This window comes from Tympanuchus pallidicinctus, unplaced genomic scaffold, assembly GCF_026119805.1.
Source record: "Tympanuchus pallidicinctus isolate F22 unplaced genomic scaffold, pur_lepc_1.0 scaffold8, whole genome shotgun sequence".
Taxonomy (NCBI): domain Eukaryota; kingdom Metazoa; phylum Chordata; class Aves; order Galliformes; family Phasianidae; genus Tympanuchus; species Tympanuchus pallidicinctus.
In genome coordinates this window covers 26384878-26409171 of record NW_026294802.1, presented here as the reverse complement: position 1 = coordinate 26409171, position 24294 = coordinate 26384878, and the positions used below count along the sequence as shown (strand labels likewise).

Sequence of the window (24294 nt, the reverse complement as noted above, 5' to 3'; positions counted from 1 at the left end):
AGCACTCAAACGCTGTGGTGAAACTGGTGTGGCCTGACCACCTACTTACTGTTACATTTGCTTCTTGAACCTCAGATGCATCAACTAAGTAACATCTGCTTTTCCAGTGCACTCTGTTTCATCATAATTTCCATTTGTACTTCCTTCAAAAAAGGGGAAGGGGCTGAACAAAGTTAAAAGTAACCTAAGTTCTCATTTCTTGTAAGAAATGAATTTAAAACACATTTAAAGAAAGGTAACATTTATGTTTTCCCTGCAGCACACTTGCATTGTGTTACATTCTGCCTAACAAGATAATGCTAATAAATGACAATTTATTAATGGCGTTCAATTAAGATTATGGTTGTCTAATCCTCACACAAAGCTGTGAGCTTGCTTACAAGAATACAAGATGTAGGTTTTGCAATAGATGACTAATTAAAGGATTTATCATCAATATATTAAAATAGTTTATTAACACCAAGACAAGACACACAAGAAAAACAGCTTGTACAGAAATAAAAGCTTAATAGAACTAATAAATCTTGCCTATCTTGACATTTATTTGGTAGCCTTTCATAGAAGTATTCCATTTAACTCCCACTGAGTTCTCCAATCCTTACCGTTTCACATTCTGTATCAAACTCCTGAATGCTTCTAATATAAAACTTCCTTTAGGCAGACAGATATTACCCAAATACACTCTCACTTTCTCAAAAAAACATGAGAGAGCAGACTTTGTACACCAACTTTGACAATTCTGCATAGCTGCCCTAGGTTCATTTGTTAAAATGGGCTTGTGAAAAGAGAACAATCTTCCTGCCTAGGATTTTCTCATCCACACTACACTGACAGCAAGTGGTTTACTCCACGTCTCAGTTGTTCCAAGTGTGAAAACGTTCATTATTGTAGGAGAAGAGTAAGCATGAGTGGTGCATTACTTCTTTTTTTTCTTCTTTTCGTCTGCTGCCATTTTTAACTTGACTTCTTCCATAGGAAGTGCTCCTAATTTCTTCTTCTTTGCATTCTTTACTTTTTCCTTGATGGCTTCAATATCAATTTTTTTCTCAGTGGAGGCTACACAGTAACAACACAAGCACAAACAGACACAAGTTTTACTTTTCTGATTTTTCACAGCCTGTAAGATTACTTCGTATGTATCCATGGTAAACTGCATGCTGTAGCATTGGTTAGGACCAATTTTATGTTTGCTAACAATTTTATAAACTATTCTTATCATTTTTACTGAAAATGATACACAATCCTCTTTCAACAGAATTCAAGGAATAGTTACATAAAAAAACCCCTATACAACTGTATTTGAAAACTGATGCCCTACTACACTGCACACTTAGAAATTATCACCTGCTCATCAGATCACAGCTGTACTCCAAGATTAATACATACATAGTCTGCTGGACACGTGTTGGTTGGTTGTTGCCTTGGTTGGTCTTACATAAAAAGAATAAACTATTTATTGAGTACTTATTTTCAGAGCTTTCATGGCATTTTATATATATGCATGTAACTAGGGTGATGAGTTCACAGACATGCCTGTACCATCCTTATTTTCCTTCCCTGGCCATGCATTAATGATGGCTGCTGGAAAAAGTCTGATCCCTGCATAAAAACTTTTGTAAGAGACTTCTACAGGAAGTGACAGAGCATGAAGAGTATCCTATTTTATGTTCATAAAACATTGTAAGAACATGCTTTATAAGGACATGACTGACAGAACGAGGGGAAGTGGTTTTAAACTGGAAGAGGGTAGATTTAGATTAGATATCAGGAAGAAATTCTTTACTGCGAGGGTGGTGAGACACTGAACAGGCTGCAGTGAGGCTGTGGGTGCCCCTCCCTGGAAGCATTCAAGGCCAGGCTGGATGGGGCTGTGAGCAACCTGGTCTAGAGGGCGGTGGCCCTGCCCATAGGAGGGGGTTGGAATTAGGATATTAAGGTTCCTTCCAAGCCAAACCATTCCATGATTCTGTGATTCATCTGGTATTTTCTCTTTTGGCCAAGAGACATGAGCTTAGGTCCAACTCTGCCACCTCACATGGTTAATTCCTACACACCATCAGGTGTCCTTCTTGGAACTCAGTTCTTCTCTACATACAAAGTATTTCTGTTATTTAGTTCTGGAAGACTGAATGGTTTCATTCAAAACACTTACCAGCTGGAAGATCACACTATTTGATATACAGAAGAGGCAGTAGCATGATTACAGAAAATTTACTGCTATCACAAAAAAGTATTTTATACAAATCAGTGCTCCAGAATATACACTGTTTAAGAAGTATACGAATTCTTCAGCTCACAAGAAACTGCAATATACAGTGTATTAACATGTAAGTAGCATGACCTTTCTTATTTCCTATGGCTACATCTCCACATCATCAGGCTAGGAATTTACACTACAAATGTTTAGAACAGGGAAAAAAAAAGTGTTACCTCTCTTTGCTTTCACAACTGGCTTTTCCTTCGGTGGGATAAAAGCTTTATTCCTTTCCTCTTGTCTCTTCTTGACTGCGTCAGCTTGCTTTGCCTAAAATTAACAATAACAAGTATGAAGTACCAACAGAGCAGGGCAAAAGGGAGAAAAATCGAAGACAGAAATCAAGCCTTTTCTAATTGGTTGTAACAAGTTTACCTTTATTTCTTCCACTCGCTTTCGTTTCTTCTGGCTTTCTTTCAAAAAATATTCACCACTTGCCAATTCTTTATCAATCTGTACAAGAAAAGTATCAGGAAGCTTTAGAAAATTATACATTATCAGCCAGATATATAGTATCAGGAAATACAAACTTGACAGAAAAAGCCCGTTAACTTCATCTTAACAAAAGCAGGATTTAAAATCATCATCATATACTCCTGCATAAGCAAATAAAGTTTCAGCTGACCTGGCTTTCTGGCTGTGGAGGTGGGAATGGTGTGTACTCCTTCTTAATATTTTTCTTCTTTGGCTCCTTGCGTTTTTTCAAGTTCTTCCGCTTGAACTTAGGCAAAAATCTTTCCCAGTTCTGTGTCCTCAGTTCAGGATCTTTTGATAATTCACGTTTGATCATCAAAGTCTTTGGGAGTTTTAGAATGTCACAAAGAAGAATAAAACAACAGTTTGCAGTAGTGCCTAAAAGCTCCAAACTAAAAGTTTCTGATAGTATACTAATAGTTGAGGGATTTAATTATGAACAGAAGCAGAAAGGTGAATATGTCTCAGGATGGAAACAATTTAAATGAGCAGGTATCAAGCAAACAATGAAAGGGAAGAAAACATGATATTTTCTCAGATACTGTCAATGATATGACAACATATCCCCAGCAAGTAGACTATTTTTCTTCTTCTTTTTATTTTTTATTTTTTTTTTTAAGTACGAAACAGAAATACTCACAAAGAGTTTACTACATTGACACATATAACTATTAACATAAAGCTCTGTACAAAGACATAATGCTTTCAGAGGTGCACACCAGACCATACCAACCTTAATGTTGTATATGGGATGTATATTCTTCATTGTGTCCAGAACAACTTTCCTAACCTGCATTTAATAAAAGAAAATGAACGGTACGCTCAGCAGGTACTTCATATTCTAATCAATTAAAATATTAAGTACCCTAAGTTTCTTCAAAATCAGAACTTTTCTCTTTCCTAGCTGCACAACAAAAGCAGCTAGACTGAAAAAGCCACAAAGCCAACTAGAAGGCACAGTGCTTCAAAAATATCATTAGTTCCTAGCCAGGCTTCTGATACACTCCAGCATCACCCGTAAGCACTACTTTCATGCCACCATGGATGTTACGTTGTTTTGTAGCTTTTGACATGTATTTTTCCCTACAGAATTACTAAAAATACATGAGATGTTCACCCATGCTATATGCCATTAGCACTGCAGTATTTTCACTTAAATCTCTTAACTATAGCAACTCTGCACAGTAATCTACAGAGAAAAAAAAAAGCCAAAGAAGCAGAAGTAGATACATTATTCAGAATTATAAGAAGGCACTCCTTTGATATGCCTGCTAAACCTTACCTTAAGAAACAAAAAATACTTTTTCAGCAACTAACAAAATTCAAGAGCTAAGATTATAGGCATTCACATAGAAGCAGCACTAACATGTAGCCGAAAGGACAACTCTCAAGGCTGTCAGATTCTGCCTGCAATCCATGTCAGAGCTGGGCACAAAAGTGGGCTACAGAAACCACTCATCTGCCTTCTCTTACCTCTTTTAGCCCACTGAAAGGTCCAAGAGCTGAAACAGTGTTACCTTGCACCATAATATAACAGTTGGTTAACAGTTCGAGGGCCTGGAACAACAAAAACGAATAAAGTCAGTGTGAGCTCAAGGTCTGAAACAAATCTACATCTAAGATTTTTATGGTAAAATCTTATACCTTCAGAGTAGATCCTTTTGGCCCAAGAAGTCGTCCTCTTCTTTTCACAAAACTTTCTCTGTTCCTCACTAGAGAACCTATTTTAATGATGTCACACGCAACATCATCCTGAAGAATACGAACTGCCTGAAGATACAAGCAGCAGGTATTAACACCTGAATCCAAAAGTATTATTCAGAAGAGCCAAAAGACTCATTTCATTTGCAGTTATGCTTACTTTAAATATATATTTTCATATCATTATAAAATCATTTGAATTGAAGGGACTTTTAAAGGTCAGCTAGTCCAACTCCTCTGCAACAGAGACACCTACAGGTAGGTCAAGCTGCTCAGAGCCCCATCCGGTCTGACCTTACGTATCTCCTGGAGTGGGGCATCCACCACCTCTGTTCCAGTTTTTCACCACCACTACCTGAAAAACCCATATTTTGAAAACATACTACTTTATAAGCATTACAGTATTATTTGCTACAAACCTGCTCAAATGGAACACTTCTTGCCAGAAGCTTTATTAAGTCTCTAGCCCTGATGATCGCATATGGATCAAAAGTCTTCTTAGTAGTAGTGACTGTCATGCTTCCTTCAATTAGATCCAGCGTTGCATTCACATACTGCAACATGTGAAAATAAACAGCAAAGCAATCTCTAAAATAAGAATCTAAGATCATATTTCTGGTAGGATGAACTTAAGAAATATAAAACTACACGCTGCAGAGGCACGCAAATCCATTATCCAAACCTCTGAAAATGACTCTCAGACACACACACACACACACACACACACACACACACACACACACACACAAAAGCCACCAGATTGGCAGTCTCTATGTATCACAAGGCCTGAAACACTATCCCCCTCATCTCCTTTAAAGTTGGCAGATTGTGGACAACACCTGCTACTACAGCAAGTTTTAATGCAAAAGTAACACCTATATCTCCCAAATAATAGAGCACAGCATCACAACTCATACATGCTCACTCAGGGCTTTCTGGACAAGAGGCCAGCACTCCTTCAGGTAAGCTTCTCTGTACTTGGGGAATAACGTTGCAAAACTGCTTTCTTCCAGCAGCCCCCTGGGATTGTCTTCCTTGGTAAATGCCGGTTCTTTCCATCCATCCGGCACGGTGAGCAGTTCAGACTCATCAACTGCTAGAGATTAAAAGACGAAATAAAGTTTGTTTCTCATTTGTCACCGATGGCAGCGATAACCGAAAGCAGGCACATAGCAGGCGGTGCGTGCAATGCTCCATTGGAGGCGATCTGCATTTCTCCTTACAGAAGTTACCCCCTTTCCGGCCCGCCGCCGGGCCCCTCATTCCCTCAGCGAGCGAAAAGGAAAGCACGGCGGAGCAGCAGGCCCAAACCCCGCCGCCAAGAAGCCGCGCAACCCGCAGACAGCTCCCGCAGAGCCCCGCACCCACCTTTGGCCGCTTTCTTCTTGCCGGGACGCCGCGCCTTTTCCTCCGCCGCCTCAGGAGCCGCCATGCTCACCGCGCGCACACAACTTCCGCCCGGCGCCGGAAGTGGAACAGGGGCCGCGCGGCATGCCGGGAACTGGAGTCCCAGGTTGCACGCCGTTGTAGTCACGCTTCCGGGCGGCACAGCGCGCTGGGCAGCCGGGTCGGGTGCCGTATCTGCACTCAGGCAGCAGCCGCGGGTCCTGGAGATGGGCTTGGCTGGGGGGCGTGCGGCAAGCACCTTCTTTCCTCCTTCCTCTTTCACGTCAGACATCGCTCCCATCCGCGCACCTCAGCGCTGAATTTGCTGCTGGCGTTTTGCAGCGCAAAGGGAAAAAAAATCCAGCATCATCAAAATCAAACCAAAGCACTTGGGTAGATGCTTGAAGTACTTTAGTACTTGCAACTAAAAAGAACACGTGTTCCTGATGAGATCTAATTATTTAGTTGAATGACATAGCTTAATGCCTCCTGGGTGATGCTCTGCCTCCTCCCCACTCCCCATCACACACTTGTACTTCAGCATTTTCTTCAGAATGAAAGCAAGCTTGTGCAGCCTTTGCTGCTTTCCTAGGCATCAGGAGAAGCTGGAAGAGATGTTTGAGCAGGAGTCCCTGAGGCAGGGCAGCGTTCCTGCAAATGTTCATCAGAGCTGCTCACTGTGAGGGGTTTAATTATTGTCATAATTATGGAATCATAGAATGCCTTAAGTTGAAAGTGACCTTAAAGATCAATTCCAACCCCTCCCCCATGGCCAGGCTACCCCCCACCAGCTCAGGCTGCCCAAGGCACCATCCAACCCAGCCTTTAACCCAACAGAGATGAGGCACCCACAGGCGTTCTGGGCACCCAGTGCCTCACTGCCTGCTGAGTAAAAGATTCTTTGTAATATCCACCTTAAATTTCCCCTCTTTTCGTTTAAAGCCATTCTCTTTTTACTATCACTATCAAACCCCTTCAGCTTTTAAGTTCCCTTCAAGTACTAGAAGTCTGCAATGAGGTCTCCCTAGAGCCTTTTCTTCAGATGAATAAGTCCAATTCCCACAACAACAATAAGAGGCTCCAGCCCTTTGATCATCTTCGTGGCCCTCCCCTGGACCCTCTCCAACAGCTATCCCTACTGTCTACTCTACACATAAATAAAACATCCAAAACTCAGTTTTGACGACCAAAGACCTTTCATTGGGCCGCACTGCTGCTTTTACCCGCTGGGTGGCACTGACCGCCGCGACAAAAGGAGCAGCCCCAGCAAGCCTCGGTGCCCGACGAACAGCAGATTCCCGAGCTGCTCTGGCAATGGGCACGGACAGACCGCGGCTCAGAAGTTTCTGATGAGACGCACCTGGATCTTCTCCAAATTGCAAGCACGCTCCAGAGACGTCTGTCTCCAAGGAAATGGGAACAGAGCATCCCTGTTGCTCGCTGGCTGAAAATATAAAACAATGGAGTAATTCAGGTTGGAAAAGAACTAAGATCATCAAGTTCGCCTGTCAAAGCTCTGCACCCCAATGGGGTCAACCCACAAGGCCACCCAAACCACAGCCCAGGCAGCACCCAGCTCCCAGCTATTAGTGTGTGCAGCTCTCTCATCATTCAGGAGCCTGACAGTATAATTCGTATCTGGGGAACCTGAAACAATTACAAATCCAACTGAAATGCTATTTATTTTTCAAGATTTCACCCTTAGTTAGGCGCTGTTGTTTTGCTTTAATTACACCATAATTTACTGCAACAAAACTGTTCGGAAAGCATATATGTGTGTGGCAGAAAGGCTCTGACATTGCAACCTGCTTACCTACGACAACGAGCACTAAACAGGGAATTTATGATCCTAGGTTGATAGAGCACTTGGTGTTCACTACACTACCTTCATAGAATTACAGAACCAGAGAATCATGAAGGTTGGAAAAGACCTCCACGACCATCAGGCCCAATTGTAGACCCAACCCCACCATGCCCACTCAAGGAATTGTAGAAGCATTAAGGTTGGAAAAGATCTCTAATATTACCCAGTCCAACCATTAACCCATCCCCACTATGCCCACTATACCCACTTTCATCCAGAGGGTCTCCAACTCCTTTCAAAACCAGACCAAGACCCATGAGCGTGACTACTGAGCTATTTTGCACAGAGGAATATTAAGGTGCAGAGGAGCTAATCTCCTTAATTTATCTCCAGGTGGGGATCAGCCCAGATGCAATATGAGGATGAAAGAATATCATGCTACGGGGAAGAAAATCTAGCCTCAAATTAAGAGACAATACCAGCAGTTGTGCTGTCAGACTTGGAAGCTGTGACTCAGGATGGCCCCTCATATCCCATCCTGCCTGGCTCTCTGGTGGCGGCAGTGACTTCTCAGCTTTCTTCTTACCTCAAATTTTGCAGAGGAGCTGAATACAAGGAAGCCGCCTCCCTAATTCCTGTCACAGACCAGATGCTCGTGTAGACCCCTCTCCTGCTCCAGTCAGCCCACTTGGGCTCAGACAATGACAGATTTATATCACTTTTGTCCGACACTGCTCAGACACAATGGCCAGCCCCAGCATGTCTGCAGTGACAGGCTGGGAGGTGGGGACAGCTGTCTGGGGCCAGGGACTGCCGAGGGGACAGGGAGATGGAGGTTACTGCAGGGAGTTCCAGCAGTCCTATACAAGACTCTGATGGGGCAACGCATTTTCTTAAAGCAGCTCTCATGGAATCACAGAATTGCAGGGGTTGGATCATACCTCTGGGGATCGAGTCCAAGGCCCTGCTGAAGCAGTTTTCCTACAGGAAGCAACATGTATCAAATTCCCTTTGTGTGACCTTTTGAAGTCTTCTGCCGGAATAACGCAGATCTCAGTCTAGCAAGACCCCTACATCTGCAGAGCCAGTTGCTGGGCTCTGGAGGAAGCTAGGCAGCTGTGCGTGTGTCTCTGTGCGCACACCGCTTTCCTGTTAGAAGGAAAGCAGGCGATGAAACAGCACAGCCACACAGCCTCCCCTGAATGCACTTCAGGCTGTAAGATAAAATAGGCAGAGCGCTGCTGTTAGGCTGAAGGTGCCTCTATTATGCAGCAAAGTAATTATTTCCCAGTCAGTAGATAGGACTCAAGCCACTTGGCACTTTCTTACGTGCCATTTTCAAATCCAAAAGAGCAACTTGGGATTTTGTGATAATTCAAGCAATCAGATGAGCTCATGCACATGGCATTCATTCACTAGAAATGCCATGCAGATCCCATTCAGCCCCAGCACTCGTAAATCCATGTGACACTTTTATCTATTTATAAACTTTTAACAGCAGATTATGATTGTTATGCAAGCCATTTTCCAGGGATTAATAAGCAGTTTGTGTTGATGGCAGTGAGAAGAACCATTAACTGCTCTGGGACAGTCATTAATCTGTAGTAAATGCTCAGCATCTGGATCTTTTCTGCGTAATTAAATAATCAATACTGCCTTTTGATTGAAACAACTGGAGAATTGTATCTCAAATTTGTCTTAGCTTAGGTATTCTTAATTCTTTTTGCTCATGTCAGGGCAGGAAACAGCCATGTGGGCAAGTGAGAGTCCGAGCTCTTTCATGAAAAACACCCCAAATGATAAAAATATAACTCAAACTGGATACCAAAATCTGTTCACTGGTCACGATATAGGGGAAAAAAAAAAAAAATAAAAATTGAGAATGTGTTGTCCTTTTCATGTAAATATTAAAGTCCTTCATTATTTGAGTAAAGTTATGGCATGAAGTGACCCAATACTTAGAGACAGCCTGACAGAATAAAAATAATCAAGCAGAAAGTTCCTGTGCCCAGCTACCTCCAGAAAAGCCCCATCCTGCTAACACAACCAAGGCTGATATGGCTGGGCTTTCCATTTCTCTTTCCTCTTCAGTTCTCTCTCTAGCAGAGGTGTAAGTCGCTTTTCTGGTTCTGCTTTATTCTTGACTTTGCTGCTGAGTGCAGCAATCTGCAGAGGTGCTGACAGATAAAAGTAACAGTGCCCACTGCAAACCACGCTGATGCAGTGCTGCTGCCAACTCTGCAGGGAGCCTGAGGAGGGGGAGGTCATCACAGGTGCCAAGCAGGAAGCAGGAGAGGAAAACACAAATTTCAGAAGAGGGAATGAGACTGTGTATCATCACAGGATCATAAACAAATTCTCAGTCTTCTGGGCTCTCTTCACCACATAGCAAATCCACACCTCGCTACAAGGTCAGTATGGAGAAATAACTGCACAGCTTCCTGCTAGTTGGGTTAAAGTTGAAAAAAGAGCAAGCGCTCACACTGTCAGTTATCTACTAGTATTTCAAAGCTGGAAAGCCAGAAGGAAGGTTTTGCTAAAAATGAGAGAAGTGTCACTGATTCAAGAGCAAAGTTTTCAGATGTAGCTAGCACTTGCAAGGCTAGGCATGGAGAGATCAGGAAAGGGGACAGCAGCCATCATAAATTCAGCTCGGCTAAGAGCTAGCTGACTCTAAGAGAGCGAGAACTTCCCTTTGAAAGAGAGCAGAAAGGAGAGCACATGCTAAACCCTAAAGAGGAACAAAGAGCTGAAACATGAGAGGGGCACGAAGCACGAGATCATCTGAAAGGATTTGCTGGAAAACCATAGCAAAGATAATTTGAGGCAGAAGGAAAAACCCAGAATAAGAAGAAAGAACCAACAGACAGAAAGGATGACAGCTTTGTCTGGGGAAAGCCTTGGCGCAATAAAACTGCTGTCACCAAGAAAGGGAAGGAGCCAAATGGGAAAAGGAACTCAATGTCATTATGAAATAAAAGCAGCAGGCTTAAATCAAAAAGTCTTTGGAGCAGGGGATGTGTCTAATCATGCGTCGTACAGTGATGGACAGGATGGGGCTTTTTTCTTGACTTGAGCGTCTGGGAGTTGTCAGAAAGCGAACAACACACAACAGAAACTGTGCCAGGACCTGAGATATGCACAGAGAATGTGCAGCTGAGAGTGCTCAGGAAATACGTCCCTGAATTTCTCCAAAATGCGTGATTAAAATCATTTTAATATTGTACCTGAGCAGCCAGGCTTTGAGCATTGCGGATTTTTAGGAATGCGCAATAGTGCCAGTGTGTATTATTCTGGAATGTGGAGATAAAATACTCCCTCAATCTATTTTTCTCTTGTACTAGAATCCAGGCATTATTATGCAGATTTCCACTATAGCAAAATTACAGCAGAATAAATAGCTCTGCTATACACGAAGGGGGAATCCTATTACATCTTCAGTAACTCTCAGTAAGCATCATCGCTATTATACCAATTGAAGAGACAGAAAACAATTTTTAATTAAAAATATTTATAGCAGGCATAATACCAACTGCCAGTTTCACTATCCAATGAATGCATTTTGCAGCTGGTACTAATTCTCTCTTATTTCCATGAGGTTAGCCAATATCAGCTGTTCATTAAGCAGAGGACATTTCAGGAGTATCCATATTATAAGCTGTAACTAACTGCAAAGTTCTTCCTTTGACAGATTTCAGGAAATCAAGATTGCTTCACTATGTTATTCTGGGACTTTATAATAAGGAGGTCATTTCCCAGTGATCTGAGTAGGCTGCATCATCAGTTTTATTGAAATCAATCCTACAAACTGCTTTCCAGCAGATAAGAACATTTTAATTAGCAATATATCTTTTGTCTCGTATCCGCAATGGAGTAGGGGGTGGGAAACTGATTGCAGCACATCCTTTATTTTACTGGGGTAGCAGCATAATCAGAAGGTGTCAGCAGAAGCACAGATGAGTTAGTTTTCAGATGCAGAGCCTGAGCTGTCAGGCTGCATGGGTGAGCTCACCACAGTCGATGGCACCAGGCAGGCTAGGGGCATAGCATGGTGCAGCTCTTCTGGCCCAAGGACACCATGACAGTCACCCTGAAGCACTCATTCTTTCTGTGCCAGAAAACAAGCAAGACCTCAGCTCTTGCTCTTTTTTAATGTATGTGTCAGTCAAATTGTTATATGTAGCTGTGGGTACTCTGGAAGCAGCTATGAGCCTGTATCCTATGCTGCAGGCAGGGGATCAAGCCCAGACTATCCTCACTCCCATATCTCCATTCCTCCTGTCTCTGTGTGCCTGAAATCCTGAGCTGCAGTAGTGTCCCCACCAGCCTGGTGTCCACGGGGAGCTCTCTCACCATAAAAGCGGTGATTCAGCGGCACAGCTTGTCCTTGGTTCACAGTCATGCGACTCAGAGGGAACTCAGTATGCTGAAGGCTACAGCCCATAACATCTGATATGAAACTTTGTGCTTGATGCATTTACCCCTGAGATAGCCAGTGAGAAATTCCCCTGTGATTTATCAAAGTAGCAGCTGAGAACTGGCAGACAAAACATCTGTTCATAACCTGCCCTGTGACTCGCTAAATCCACATGGTTCTTGTTTTTCACTAAAATATTAGCAGCCAGTTTCAAAACCCAGAATTTAGCAAGCTTTTTTTTTAAAACTGAACATCAAGCCTCTTATATATCTATGAAGTCGTTTAATACATGTGTATCCTTCCACCCACAGCAGATTTCACAGCACTTTCCCCTGATCCAGATCCACAGCAACCATCTGGAGCCTGGGGGACACAGGCAGGGACACAAAATGTGGAGTGCAGGGCAGCACGAAGTGTCCCAGAGGTAATCTGGGAGGTGATGCCAGGACTTCTTTCAGAGCACTTTGGACTGTCCCCTTCCCTTACCAAAGTAAAGATTTTAGGTGGCGAGCTTTCTCCAAGTACCGATTTGTACAGGACAGCAGTTTGAGAGGAGCTTGTGCGCGGCACAGCTGCCGCATGGGACACTGAGTTTGTTGTAAAGTCATATCCGATGTGAAAGGAAACACAATGGAGCTGGTGGGTGGTGAAGTAGCTGTTAAAACAACCATTTCGGATGAAATATCGCAGACCAAAGTTTGAATGATAAAATTTCGTTTTTGCATGCCACCGGGAGGAAGAAAAGAGGCCATCTGTTCTCCAGGCATTGCACATTGTTAAACAAACCACTTGCAGCTTGGCAAATCAGAACACTAGAAGGAAAAAAAAAAAAAAAAGCCGACTATAGATGAGTATGAATACAAGATGAGTCATTGAAGTTTACCCAAAAGCAATATAAAAATGATGGTCTGTGCCATGAAACTATGCCAAGGTATTTTCTGGACCCTGGCTGGCTGGGGCAGAGGCCTAGCAGTGCATTTGCCCACCACGGAGCCTGGCCAGGGCCGCTTGGCTGCCGGTGCATGGGGAGCACGCGCGTTGGGCTCAGCAGACAAGGGATGCCATTATCACGTACCTCAGCGGGGCTGTCATGTCAACCAAACAGCCTGTTTTGTTTCAAATGTGACGTCTGACTGGTGAATGAGGCATTTTGGGTGTCCTGGAAAGACTTTATATACAAACCAGCTGGAATCCCATTGACAGGCACAGCCTCTTCCTTCCCCTCTCCCCCCTGCCCTGTGCTCTCAGACAGAACTGGAAGTGACTGAGAAGAGCTCTCAAAGCCTGTGCCTTGGAGCGGTGAAGGCCGCTGGTGCTGAACATCTGACAGTTGTTCATTAAGAGAGACCCCGGGCAGGCACCGCATCACTGAGATGAGCTTTTAATACATGAATGGGAAGTGAGAAAACATATTTGTGGGCATTTCAAAAGGCTGTCATACAAGGAGACACCAAGTCTGAGCAGGTTGGAAAAGCTGTCAAGCGCTTTGGAAATGTCTCAAATGGACTCATGGTTTTAAAGCACAAAGTTGCTGTTGCAGCTTCCAAAGGAAAGAGAAACAGAAACAGCGGGCAGGCTGGCTTTCTCCAGCACACAGCCAGGCTATAAGGCAGGGAGGGAAGGTTACCTAGTCTGCAGCTCCCCGTGCACAGGATCTGCATCCAGCCACCCTAAAACAAGGCAACATTAGTCCTGCCTCCTAGCTGCATAAGCTGTTTTCTGGGGCTTCCCAGGTCCACGTAATTCTATTACATCTCATGCCCAGTGAAGGAACAATGAATTGTCTAGATGTGAAAAATTACCATATGTTCAAGGACAATTATATGTTCAAACCAAAACTGAAAGTAGACCTCCAATAGCTGAGATAGAAGAATGTTTAAAGTAATGCAAAGTAGAAGCAGAAACATTCGGGAAAGCGCTATTTCTCTGATTTTGGAAGATGCAAGGTTCTGGCTTCTGTAACACAGGCAGAGTGCCTCTTGTGCATCCCAAGTGTCCCAGAAGAGCTGGCTGAGAAGCTTCTAAAATACCAGGGGAACTACAGGAACTTTGAAGCAAGATGATGAGGTGCTAATTGAAGAGGATGTCAAGGATGTCACTAGCTGACAGCTATGGACTGGCTGGTTAATTTCTATCCTACTTGAAACTACTGAGAAGCTTGCTATGAGATTCAGTGATGTACATTTAATTACTGACACCGGTGCTTTGCAAGAACAAACCTACATTATTAATCATATATTTCACTTTTCCAGTGTACAAGTTTGTCTGATAAAAGACAGTTATGGATATAGAACAGACCCTTAACTCATATGTACTATAACGGACTACATGGATGTTATCTCAAAAAGCTCCATCAACATCAACCAAAATAAAAACCTTGTCACATCACACAGGACACAGCCAGTGGATTAAGACCTTCCTGATTAACAATGAGGAATAACCCTGAAATGAGCTGCCAGATTTGGGATTCAGTCTGCATAGGGCCAACGTAGTGTTTTGTTGAGCACCTAAGAGCAATGCAAAGCCAAAGTGTGGAAGACACCCGGGATGTAAAGCAGATCGGCTGTAATATGGCAGTCATGTAGAATGTGCTGGGACACTCACTCAGCTCGAGTCATCCAGACAAGGAGTACTTTAACATAAGATGATGCAAAAACACACACTTGGGAAGAAGGAATGCTAGCTGGACCCCTGTGGGAAATAGGATCCTGGAAAGAAGTGACTGTGTGTAGCTTGTGGGAATTAAAGAAGCACAAGCAATACGGCTGAAGTGGTTGGAACAGTGTTGTGACAAATATATAATTTTTACAAGAATGCAAAAATAAGGATAATTGTTAAATGCTCAGGATAAAAACGTTTTCTCCGCTTCTTCTACACTGAAGATTTGGTGCCTTTCTGGATGATATGCTTTACTCTAACAGCAGCAGTTTAGTTAAGTGTATGGACAGTTAAACAGTCTATTCCCAGGCAGTTGTGCTATACTTCGTGGTCCTCTTCTGCCATGAGATCTGTGATCCTTCCAGTTCTCTCCTTGAATTGCATATTAAGGCTTGCGCTGTAGAAACCACAACTAGGCTAGGAAATGTCCTCATAAATCACTGTGGCTAAGCAACACTTCTTATTTAGGGTTTGAGGCCATCTCCAAATGAGGAGAGAGGAAATACAGGGAGTCAGCAGGGAAGACAAGTTATGCCAAAAGCATAACAAAATAGCATTAGGGCTGTGGGCACGCAGCAAGCTCAGCGGGACCCAAGGGCACTGCTGATCACATGGGTCAGATGACCCTATTTCAGCAAGTGCTGGACTGAGACATCCTGCCTGCATGGCCCCAGAGCCTTTGGCTGTAGGTTTGGGCAGTGTGCTGATCCTTTTATCACGCTTAAGAGCAGGAACTGCGGTCCTGCCAAAATTAGATAAGGGTTAAACAAAAGACAAGGGCAGCAGCACACACTGCTATCAAACTGAGTGCTTGCTTGTACTCTTACATGGTTGGAAATCATCAGCAAATTAGGTATAAAAAGAACAGGCAGCATGTTCCCAGCTGAACTGCTGTAAATGTCACAGCTCTTATGTTGGCATCGCTTCTTCATTTATATAAAAAAAAAAAATGAAGAAGAAAGGAGGGAAGGAAGGAAGGAAGGAAGGAAGGAAGGAAGGAAGGAAGGAAGGAAGGAAGGAAGGAAGGAAGGAAGGAAGGAAGGAAGGAAGGAAGGAAGGAAGGAAGGAAGGAAGGAAGGAAGGAAGGAAGGAAGGAAGGAAGGAAGGAAGGAAAGGGAGGGGAGGGGAGGGGAGGGGAGGGGAGGGAGAGAGAGAAAGAAAGGAAGGAAGAAAATAAATAGAGCAAAGAGGATTGTTTTTTGAATGAGAAGAGTCAAACATTTAGCAAAATCTACTCTGCAGGCATCTAATAGTCAGGTCCTAATTTGCTGATGGCTGTATGATGGTTGGAAGCTGAATGGTCAAGTCACAACTCTTTACCATCACTGATAAAAATAATTAAAATGTGTGAAATATTTTATATTATAGAGCAAATGAGAAATGAGATAAAGATATGAAAGTGCTTAAGATCCTTATTTGAATCAGAAAACACTTGGAACTGGATGAAGCTTGGGCAAAAATAAAAGTAATACTGCAAAAGGTACTGTGTTGCTGCGCTGAGATTAATGGTCTGCCATTATGTTAAGGATCTCCTAATTCACTGTTTGTAAAGAAACAGTGCTTCTCATTAGGTGACAGAACCCAGCACTTTCTCTCTTGCTGCTAACTCAATATTCAAAGGAGCAATTTTGCAGGAACTGTAAGTAAAGTAACAACTATTTCAGCTTAGCATTTTTTAAGGGGAAAATTAAGATTTAAAAGTTGTCTTAAAGAGCCTGGCTGACACATGGCTTTCTACAACCAGCCTCACCCAAACCATTCACAAGCACTTGCTGCTTCCCAAAGCAAGGCCAAATTCTCCTGCTTTCAGTCTGTGGTGAATTCCAAAGTTGGGACAGGTTTGCAAAGCTCTGGGTGCCTGGGTATGACTGTGGGAGGATGTCATGTTTCAGAGCAAGCACTGGGTGGTGCAACAAGGCTCAGCAGTCACCCTGACTGCAAAACTGAAGGGATGAAAAATATGCGAAATACTGGCAGGTGAAAGGACTTCCCTGAGAACCAGCTGTATTCTGCAATCACCTGAAAGTTTCTGGAGTACTTCGGTATCTCTTGTTCTGTTGGTGAAGAAAGAAGCAGGATGGGCTGCTCCTGCACTCAGCAATGCAGGCTGGAGACAGGATCCCAAGTTGCCAAAGGGATTTTATGAAACCTTAGTGCAGTGACATCTGCCCATTCAGGACAGCATGTATGTGTTAAGGAGTCTCCTACGTTGCTTTGAGTACCACAGTGCATCATATGTTCCCTTTCATCCAGGAGGAAAATTTTCTCATAATTTATGACGCTGTGTTTGGTAACAAACAGGCTGTGACCTCTCTGCTTGGAGGTTCATTCCTGTGGCCACAGGAAGGAGCAGCAGGATGTTTCACAGAACCCTTCACCCTGTCCTTCCTGGGGCACCACAGCTCTCATCTCTGCCTCATACAAGTGAAGTCAGGGCGTACATTGCAATGAGACAACATTTCGATACAGCAACCTACATACCAGGCTCCCAGTCTGGGAAAAATGACCATGGCCATGCACACACCCTCCTACAGCAAGAATGTTTCTTCTCATGAAGACCAGTTTTGCCTCCCTGCCCAGCCTGTGGTTCACACTTCAAATTTGGTCTTCAGATGTACTCCACCTTCAGTGCTCCTTCTTCTATAGTGCCAAATCTTGGAGACTTTAAAAAAAAAAGTATTGTTTGAATATTGTCTATCAGTGTTTATTCCGTCTGGGCTGCTTTAATGTTCTATGGTAACCTGAAAGTAGGCCATCATGATTTTGAATTAACTTTCTATTCTCTATTTATTTTAAGAAAAAAAAAAAAAATACAGCGAAGTAAAAATCGTACATTTGTCCTTATGTAAATCCTACATCGTATTTATTTAATAAGCCTTGGTCAGCTAAATGCTGTATTTGTATTAATTGTACATACGTTTCTGATTACCCCTGCATGGCAGGCGTTACAGGGCAGAACAGCCTCCATGCCTGCCTGAGGCCAGGTGCCCACATCCAGCACCCAGCACGCTCAGGGGTAGAGGAGGACAGGGCCCACAGTTAATGTGCAGGGGAGGGCCACATGCAGGGTGCTGCCTAACTACAGTGCAGGTGTTTCTCCCATTGGGGTGGGCAGCAGTTTTCCTGTATGTTCCACATCTGGAGCTGTGCACATCTGGAGGGAGGCACCCATGGAGCCTGTGGCTGAAGTCGTTTCACCCCTAAGCTCCACGTCCAAATACAAGAGTAAAATCCCATCTCATGATGGCACAAATCTCATTAGTAGAGCTTTCTTCCAAATAGTGTGTGAAAAGATGAAAGCCCCGTGCAGGACACTTTGAACAGATTATGGTTCTATTGGAGAAGGATTTCTGGTGCCCTGCTTGTAAAGCTGTCAGTGAGCTTTATTGCTGCATCCACTTAACCCTGAGCATCAGCTCCAAAGCCTCTGTGATTTGTGAGTGATGTTGGTCTTTCAGACATAAAAAAACCTGATTTCTACTAAAAGATGTTCTTTGTTCCTCTTGTTGGATAAGCAGAATGTCCTGGCAGTCTTAGCATTTCATCATTAACTGCAAAACAGAGTTTGTGCACAGCTTAGGAAAGATCCGGTGTGAAAAGAAAAATGCATTTGCCTCGTTGCCCCCAAACCCACGCCACCTGTTATTTTTCACAAAATTGTTACCGTGTTTATGAGCCTAAATCAGTATCTTTGGAAAAAAAGTGTCTCAGAGCAGCAAAGGGAACGATAAAAATCCCAGGGTTTTATGAATGAGAGGGATTGTTGGGCCCTGCTGGGCTGAGATCAATGCAGGGCTGGCAGGTGATGCTGCAGCGACGGCACAAATGCTGCCATCTGTCGCTCTGGAGCTCCCAGAGCACAGGAGGCAGCAGGGAATGGCAGCCATGCCCTGACACAAGGTGCTCAAGCAGCTCCCGCATGGTGCTTGGGGCTTACTTCCTCATCTTGTGCTGCCTGTTTGCCCTTGGCTGTTTTGGAGGCTCCAGGGCTTGATGACTTGCATGTGAGCATGGTGTGCTGGGGAGAATGCAGAGCTGAGATACTTGCAGCTGAGCTCCTGAGCATGGAGGAACCCTGAAAGACAAAAGGCTGTAGTTCTCTGCGAGGCCAGTGTCTTAACAACAGAAGCAGAAAGAAAGAGGAGACACCCATGTATGAAAGCAGTCTATTATGCTGTTTTTATTAGTATGTAGGAATACTCATGTTTGCAGGTTTTTTTTTCCCACTCTGATTCAATGCAGAGGATGGGACATAGCTCCAAAATAGCTCATCATTTCCGTTTTTCTTTATATTCAGATAATGTATTTTCAGGTTAGAGGACTTAGCAAGACAATACTGGCTACGCATGCTGCACTGCTGGAAATGGAACTTACCCTGAAAATCCATCCCCTGGGGGATGTGATAACTTCTCTCATTATTCCAGCTATTCCTCTCTGACCTTCCCCCCCCCACCTTCAGGCACATCACTGCCTCAAGCTGCAGCTGAATCCCCCACAAACACATGGGAACTTCCGACTGTGCTGCCTGCCTACTGCGGGGCTTCAGGGGCGGCCAACTGCAGCTCATTATGGGCAGCAAAACACCAGCCCCAAGGCAGGGACAAGCATGCAGATGAACCTCTCAAAAGATTTAATTATGTAGGAGCAATTTCTATTTTGAAATCCCACAGGATTTCTGTTTTGAAAATCAACTGTTAGAAAAATGCTTTCTCTGCCTTTGTCTCAAAACATTTGTGTCCCTCCTACACTCTCCCTGAATGTGCCTTGTATTTATGGAAAACAGTGCAAGCATCATGACACTGTGTATTCTGAGCAGCCTTCTTCCTCAAAAGCAGATTCAATTGATTGTGTTGGAGTTTCCGCTGGATGAGAATAAAAGTCAGTTCGGGCCTCACCTCAAAGCTCATCAGGAGTGGTTAACAATACACAGCTAGCTGGGAAAAGGCAAGACAGAAGCTTGCACTGCTAAGCAGAACAGCCTTTGAACTGTTTTTTAATGGTTTTCATCTAGGAAGAACTTCACCAGAAGGAAAATAAGACTGATCAGACAAGCAGAATAAAGATTTCACATCAAATAAACCTACAACTCACGAGTCACTTAGGTCTGGAAAATCTATTAGTGGGGGTACTTGGAGCCTGTCTGGCTACTGTTGATCAGTGATTAGTCAGGTGGTCTGGTGGTCCAGCAGTTCTTTGCTACATCTGCAGATAAATGTGCTTGATCAGAGCTATTTAGTAATTCAGATAAGCCATGGGCAACCATCACCCCATGTGAAGAAGGGAACAGATATACAGTGATCTTAAAACACGCTTTCTTTTTGTGCATATTCAGAAGATGTATGGGAGAAGGGCAGTTTTTGCGTCACCGAGTGTTGATATAGATGCAAAGCCAAGGCTGGAAGAGAGCCAGGGAGCCAAGTATTTGAGCAGGTGTGAAGACCTGGGGCTAGGATCAGGGGATTTTAGGTAACCCAGGTAGGAAGAGGTCTCGGCAGGGTCCTGTGGCCATCAGCCTCCTGCTTGGAGCAGGGTCAGCCCCTTTGCCATCTGCTCGTGCACAGCTCACCCTGAGGAGCAGATTGCCTCGCAGCAGAGCTGCCGGGCTCTGCCATGGCCTATCCCTGTGGCAGAGCTGCTTCCTCCTCTGGGCAGTGAGGGCTGCCATTGGGCAGCTGTGGGCACGGTGTGTGCTGGGGTAGGAACTGCCCTCAGCAAGTGCCTCCATGGCTCTGCAGGCATTAACTGAGACTTTGCACTGAGAGACAAAAGGCCTTATAATGGAGAATGCTGTTTTATTAAATATATTGAACGCAACATGATCTAGTATCCTAACTGATGTGTATGTTTATATACAGCACTCTGCAGAACTCAGTAGAACTGTTTTTTCTGTAAGCCTGCATGCAGGTATCAGCTGGGGGACTGAGAGAACAGAAAAGCAAACAGGAAGCAAAATGCAGCCCTTTATTTGGATGTGGGAATCATCAGAAGCTGACAGAGGGCTTGGCTCTGCATTAGCAGTGGTGAACTGCTGCAATAGGAACCTATTTTGTTACTGAGGCACACTACATGTCAGCAGACAGCCACATTTTTCTGACTCATCAGCCGATATTAATGAATGACCTGGGGATAAACCAAAATTCCCACTGTACTTCCTTCCTTGAAAGGCTGTGGTTGTTTCTCTTTCCATTCCCCCATCTCTAGAAACAAATCATGTTGGCAAATCTATAAATTTGGTGCATGGAAAGATGGCTGAAATAGCTCAGCCTCTATTCCTTGTAGCACAGTACTGTGCCTGCAGCAAGGGTCCTTACCAGCTCCTCCCAGAGAAGATGCAGGACCCCAGGGGCAGAGTAGAAACCAAGTGAGGAGCAGAACAGATGGCAAGCAGCATTTGTAGCCTCTCTTTTTTTCACATGAAAACCTGCCTTGTATTTTACAGAAACTGCCCATGACAAAGCATATGCCTATCTCTATGACCTGCTGAATCTCCTTGCCAGTCAGGAAAGTAATTCTGAGCACTGGCATTCTGGGTATATGCATTCATAATATCTTAATTTCCATCAAACAAAGGAATGTGGCAACTCCACCTAACTCACAGCTGCAGGAAAAAAAATAAAAAACCACCAGTGTTGTCCTCCTTCAATGAGGGCACCCACCTCCCTAGGGGTTCCAGGCTCCTTCCCCTATGGCACACCTGTATCCTTTCCAGGGCCAGGATTGGTTAAAACCCAGTCTCCAAGAATCATGTTAGGGCTGATTGCCAACACCTGAATTTGTTTGTCCTAGCAAACAGAGGTACTCATTATGTGTTCTCTGGGGGATCCTGTATCTCTTACTCTAAAGTCCAGTTTTTGGATAAATATATGCATGGATATAAAGCCTTCCTGTAAATGTTAAACTTCAGAGAAACATTTAGAAGAAAAAAATAAAGCAGATATCCTTATATAAATTTGTTTGGACCAAACAACTGCCACCAAGATATCATGCAGTTTCCAGAATATTATGAATTGTGCTTTCATCCTTTTCCATCACTGCATAGTAATAAAAAGCTCTTTTCTTGTCTTGAGTCACTACTGGAAAAATAAAGCCTGCTTGTGAATGACCTCAGGTTCCTTCAACATGAGCACTAAAACAGAGCAAAGCTGTTCTTCCTAACTCAGTCCATTTTTATCACACATAACCCTCTTAATAAGAACTTAGCAGTGTCTTTGCAGTCACAGATGTTCAGCCAGGTCTTTCCTTTGGTTCTCATTAACCTGGAGCACCAAGGAGCATCAAATACCCTTTCCACAGTTTTGTAGAGGAAGTTTTAATGAGTGGGAGCCCTGATGAAATAATCTTACCTTTATCATGTATGTGTCTAACTCCAAATTAAATATTAAAATGTCTTTGGAGGTGACAGGTCACTAAAGCAACAGAAACACTTGCCACCCCTGACTACCTCTGCAGTAAATGGTGGTGTCTCCAAGGGAAAAGTAGGTAAGAGCAAAGTTAATTCTCTATTGTACCCTTGTTCATCCAAAGCCTAGCTTCAGTTTAGACTTAAAAACTCAAAAAAAAAAAAAAAGTTTAAGTAATTAGAACTAGAATAAGTTTACTAGTGAGTTAGCTTGCTTATGAATTTGTGAGAGCACAGAACTGTTTGTTTTTGTTGTTGTGCTTGAAATTTACAACGGGCCAGTCATCTGAAGATGTGTTTAGCTGATCTCCAAATTGCTTTCTTCCTCACTAGACAGTAATAATTTTGGTTTTTCTTTTGTTCAGACATGAGACACTGTTTACAAAACAAAGAATAACAATAAGAAAATAAGAAAATGGAAGCAATAACAAAATGATACATACCTATCTGTACCTGAAGCAAGAAGCATAGACCTGTTGCTGGCCTAAGGAAGACAATTTGGTTTGTATTTTTCCACCAGAAGACTCAAACTCAGCCCCCAACTGTCTCTACACCAAAGAGAAATAATTTTCCTCACAGTCTGATTTTGAGGAGCACATGCTTTGATCAGATGAGGCTGTGGACTTCCTAGATGAACAGAAATGTTATTCTGAGCCAAGGCTTTGAGGCAGCTTCTAAAGCAAGCGTGGAAAATGTGTCTGAGGGTTTTTCAGTAGAATTTGTCTGTTGCTTACTGGTGCCTAAAACTGTTGTAATTTAAACCCAGAGGGCTTATGTTATCCGCATGGTTGTACATGATAAATCCAAAAACAAAGTTTGACTTTAATAGCAGAGGTGACAGAACTGAAAGAGTGACACTAAAGCCCTGAAAATATCAAATCCTTTTCTGTGTGCCCTCAAAATCCAGACTACAATCCACACTGTCTTCATTGGATTCTCCTCTCTGCTTCCTCTACTTTTGCTGAAAAATTACAGTTTCCTGATCTAACAAGTGCCTGGACAGGCCAAATTCATGGAGAAAATGTGTTCGTCTGAGTTTAGCTCCCCAGTTCATCAGCCTGACCTGGGTTACTCATGAGTGCTGTGCATAGCAAACTATTTAAAAATGGACTCTGGGAGTGCTTCTGCCTGCTCTGCAGGAGTGAAAAACTGAGTTGTATCAGATATCCAAACAGGCATCCTAAACCAACAGAGCATCTTTAACTAACCCTAATAAAAATGTTCTTTCCAGAAATCTTGCATGCAGCATTTGGCAACTTTATCTACTTAAAAATGGACTCAGATTGCTGCTTGTATATTATTGCTGTAATATGTTCTTATTATCAAATTGTAAAATAACAGTGATGTAAATTATGTATCCACATGCCATGAGATTACAAACTCTTTGGGTACGAGCAACAGCATTTAAACAGTGGCAATGATACACCAACACTACTGAATGATCTAACCCAGAAATTCATCCACAAAGGACTAGTGTTGCAGTGAGCAAACTAGCATCCAGCACAGCATCCCCACTCACTCTTTTTTGCTCATCTCTCTCCTGGTTCCAGCCTACCACTGCCTTTTCCTTTGGCTCATTGCAACACCATGTATAGATTCTGAAGTCTGCCTTGAACTGACAGTGTTGTAACAAAGTGGTTGCTGAAAGAAAAGGAAGCAAAGTCCTTAACAAGTAGAAATATCACATAACCTAGCAATGAAAGACTTTTTTTTTTCTTAAATGATGTACTCCTGCATACAATAAAATGTGGTTATGGGTGATATATAGGGCTTAACAGGTTGTTTTTTCAAACCCTGCTTTGCAAGTTCTTGGTAAAAGGTCTGGCCACTTTGGTTTCTTTTTTTTTCATTTCTAAAGAGTGGGATTTCAGCTGAAACTCCCCCAGGACACAGAAGCCAATTCACGACTCCATCATTTATTGCCATAGTTGTGATGTTACGGAGTGCTCCCATGAAGCTTTGCATATTGCAGTCTGACTGTGAGACATCTCCTCACACATTATCTGTGTGCTAGCACACAGAGCTAGAGATCAGCCAAAATTGTATTTCAGGAAATCAGAAACACTGCAAGATGAATGCAGAAAGCATTTGGTAGACATTAAAGTCACTGAAATGATTTTTCTTTTCCCCATGCTGAATTAGGAGTTACAGGATTCCAGGGAAGAGAGATAAGAAAGAAGGGCTATAAAAGGAACCAGGTT

At 43.2% G+C, this 24294-nt stretch overlaps 1 protein-coding gene across 2 annotated transcripts; it reads right to left on the bottom strand.

The window, feature by feature from the left end:
• Positions 1–425: 425 nt before the first annotated feature.
• On the bottom strand, positions 426–6131 carry KRR1 (KRR1 small subunit processome component homolog). 2 transcript variants are annotated; one of them, XM_052668356.1, is made up of 10 exons: positions 5798–6131; positions 5347–5522; positions 4849–4983; positions 4373–4498; positions 4202–4285; positions 3462–3518; positions 2880–3050; positions 2630–2707; positions 2431–2524; positions 426–1056 (listed from the first exon to the last, which is right to left on the bottom strand). In XM_052668356.1, exons 1-10 carry the CDS (start codon positions 6114–6116, stop codon positions 917–919), a joined length of 1380 nt encoding a protein of 459 aa, XP_052524316.1. In that variant the 5' UTR covers positions 6117–6131; the 3' UTR covers positions 426–916. The 2 variants fall into 2 exon arrangements, with proteins under 2 accessions (XP_052524316.1, XP_052524315.1); XM_052668355.1 differs by having other exon boundaries at positions 5347–5525; positions 5798–6123.
• Positions 6132–24294: the final 18163 nt, after the last annotated feature.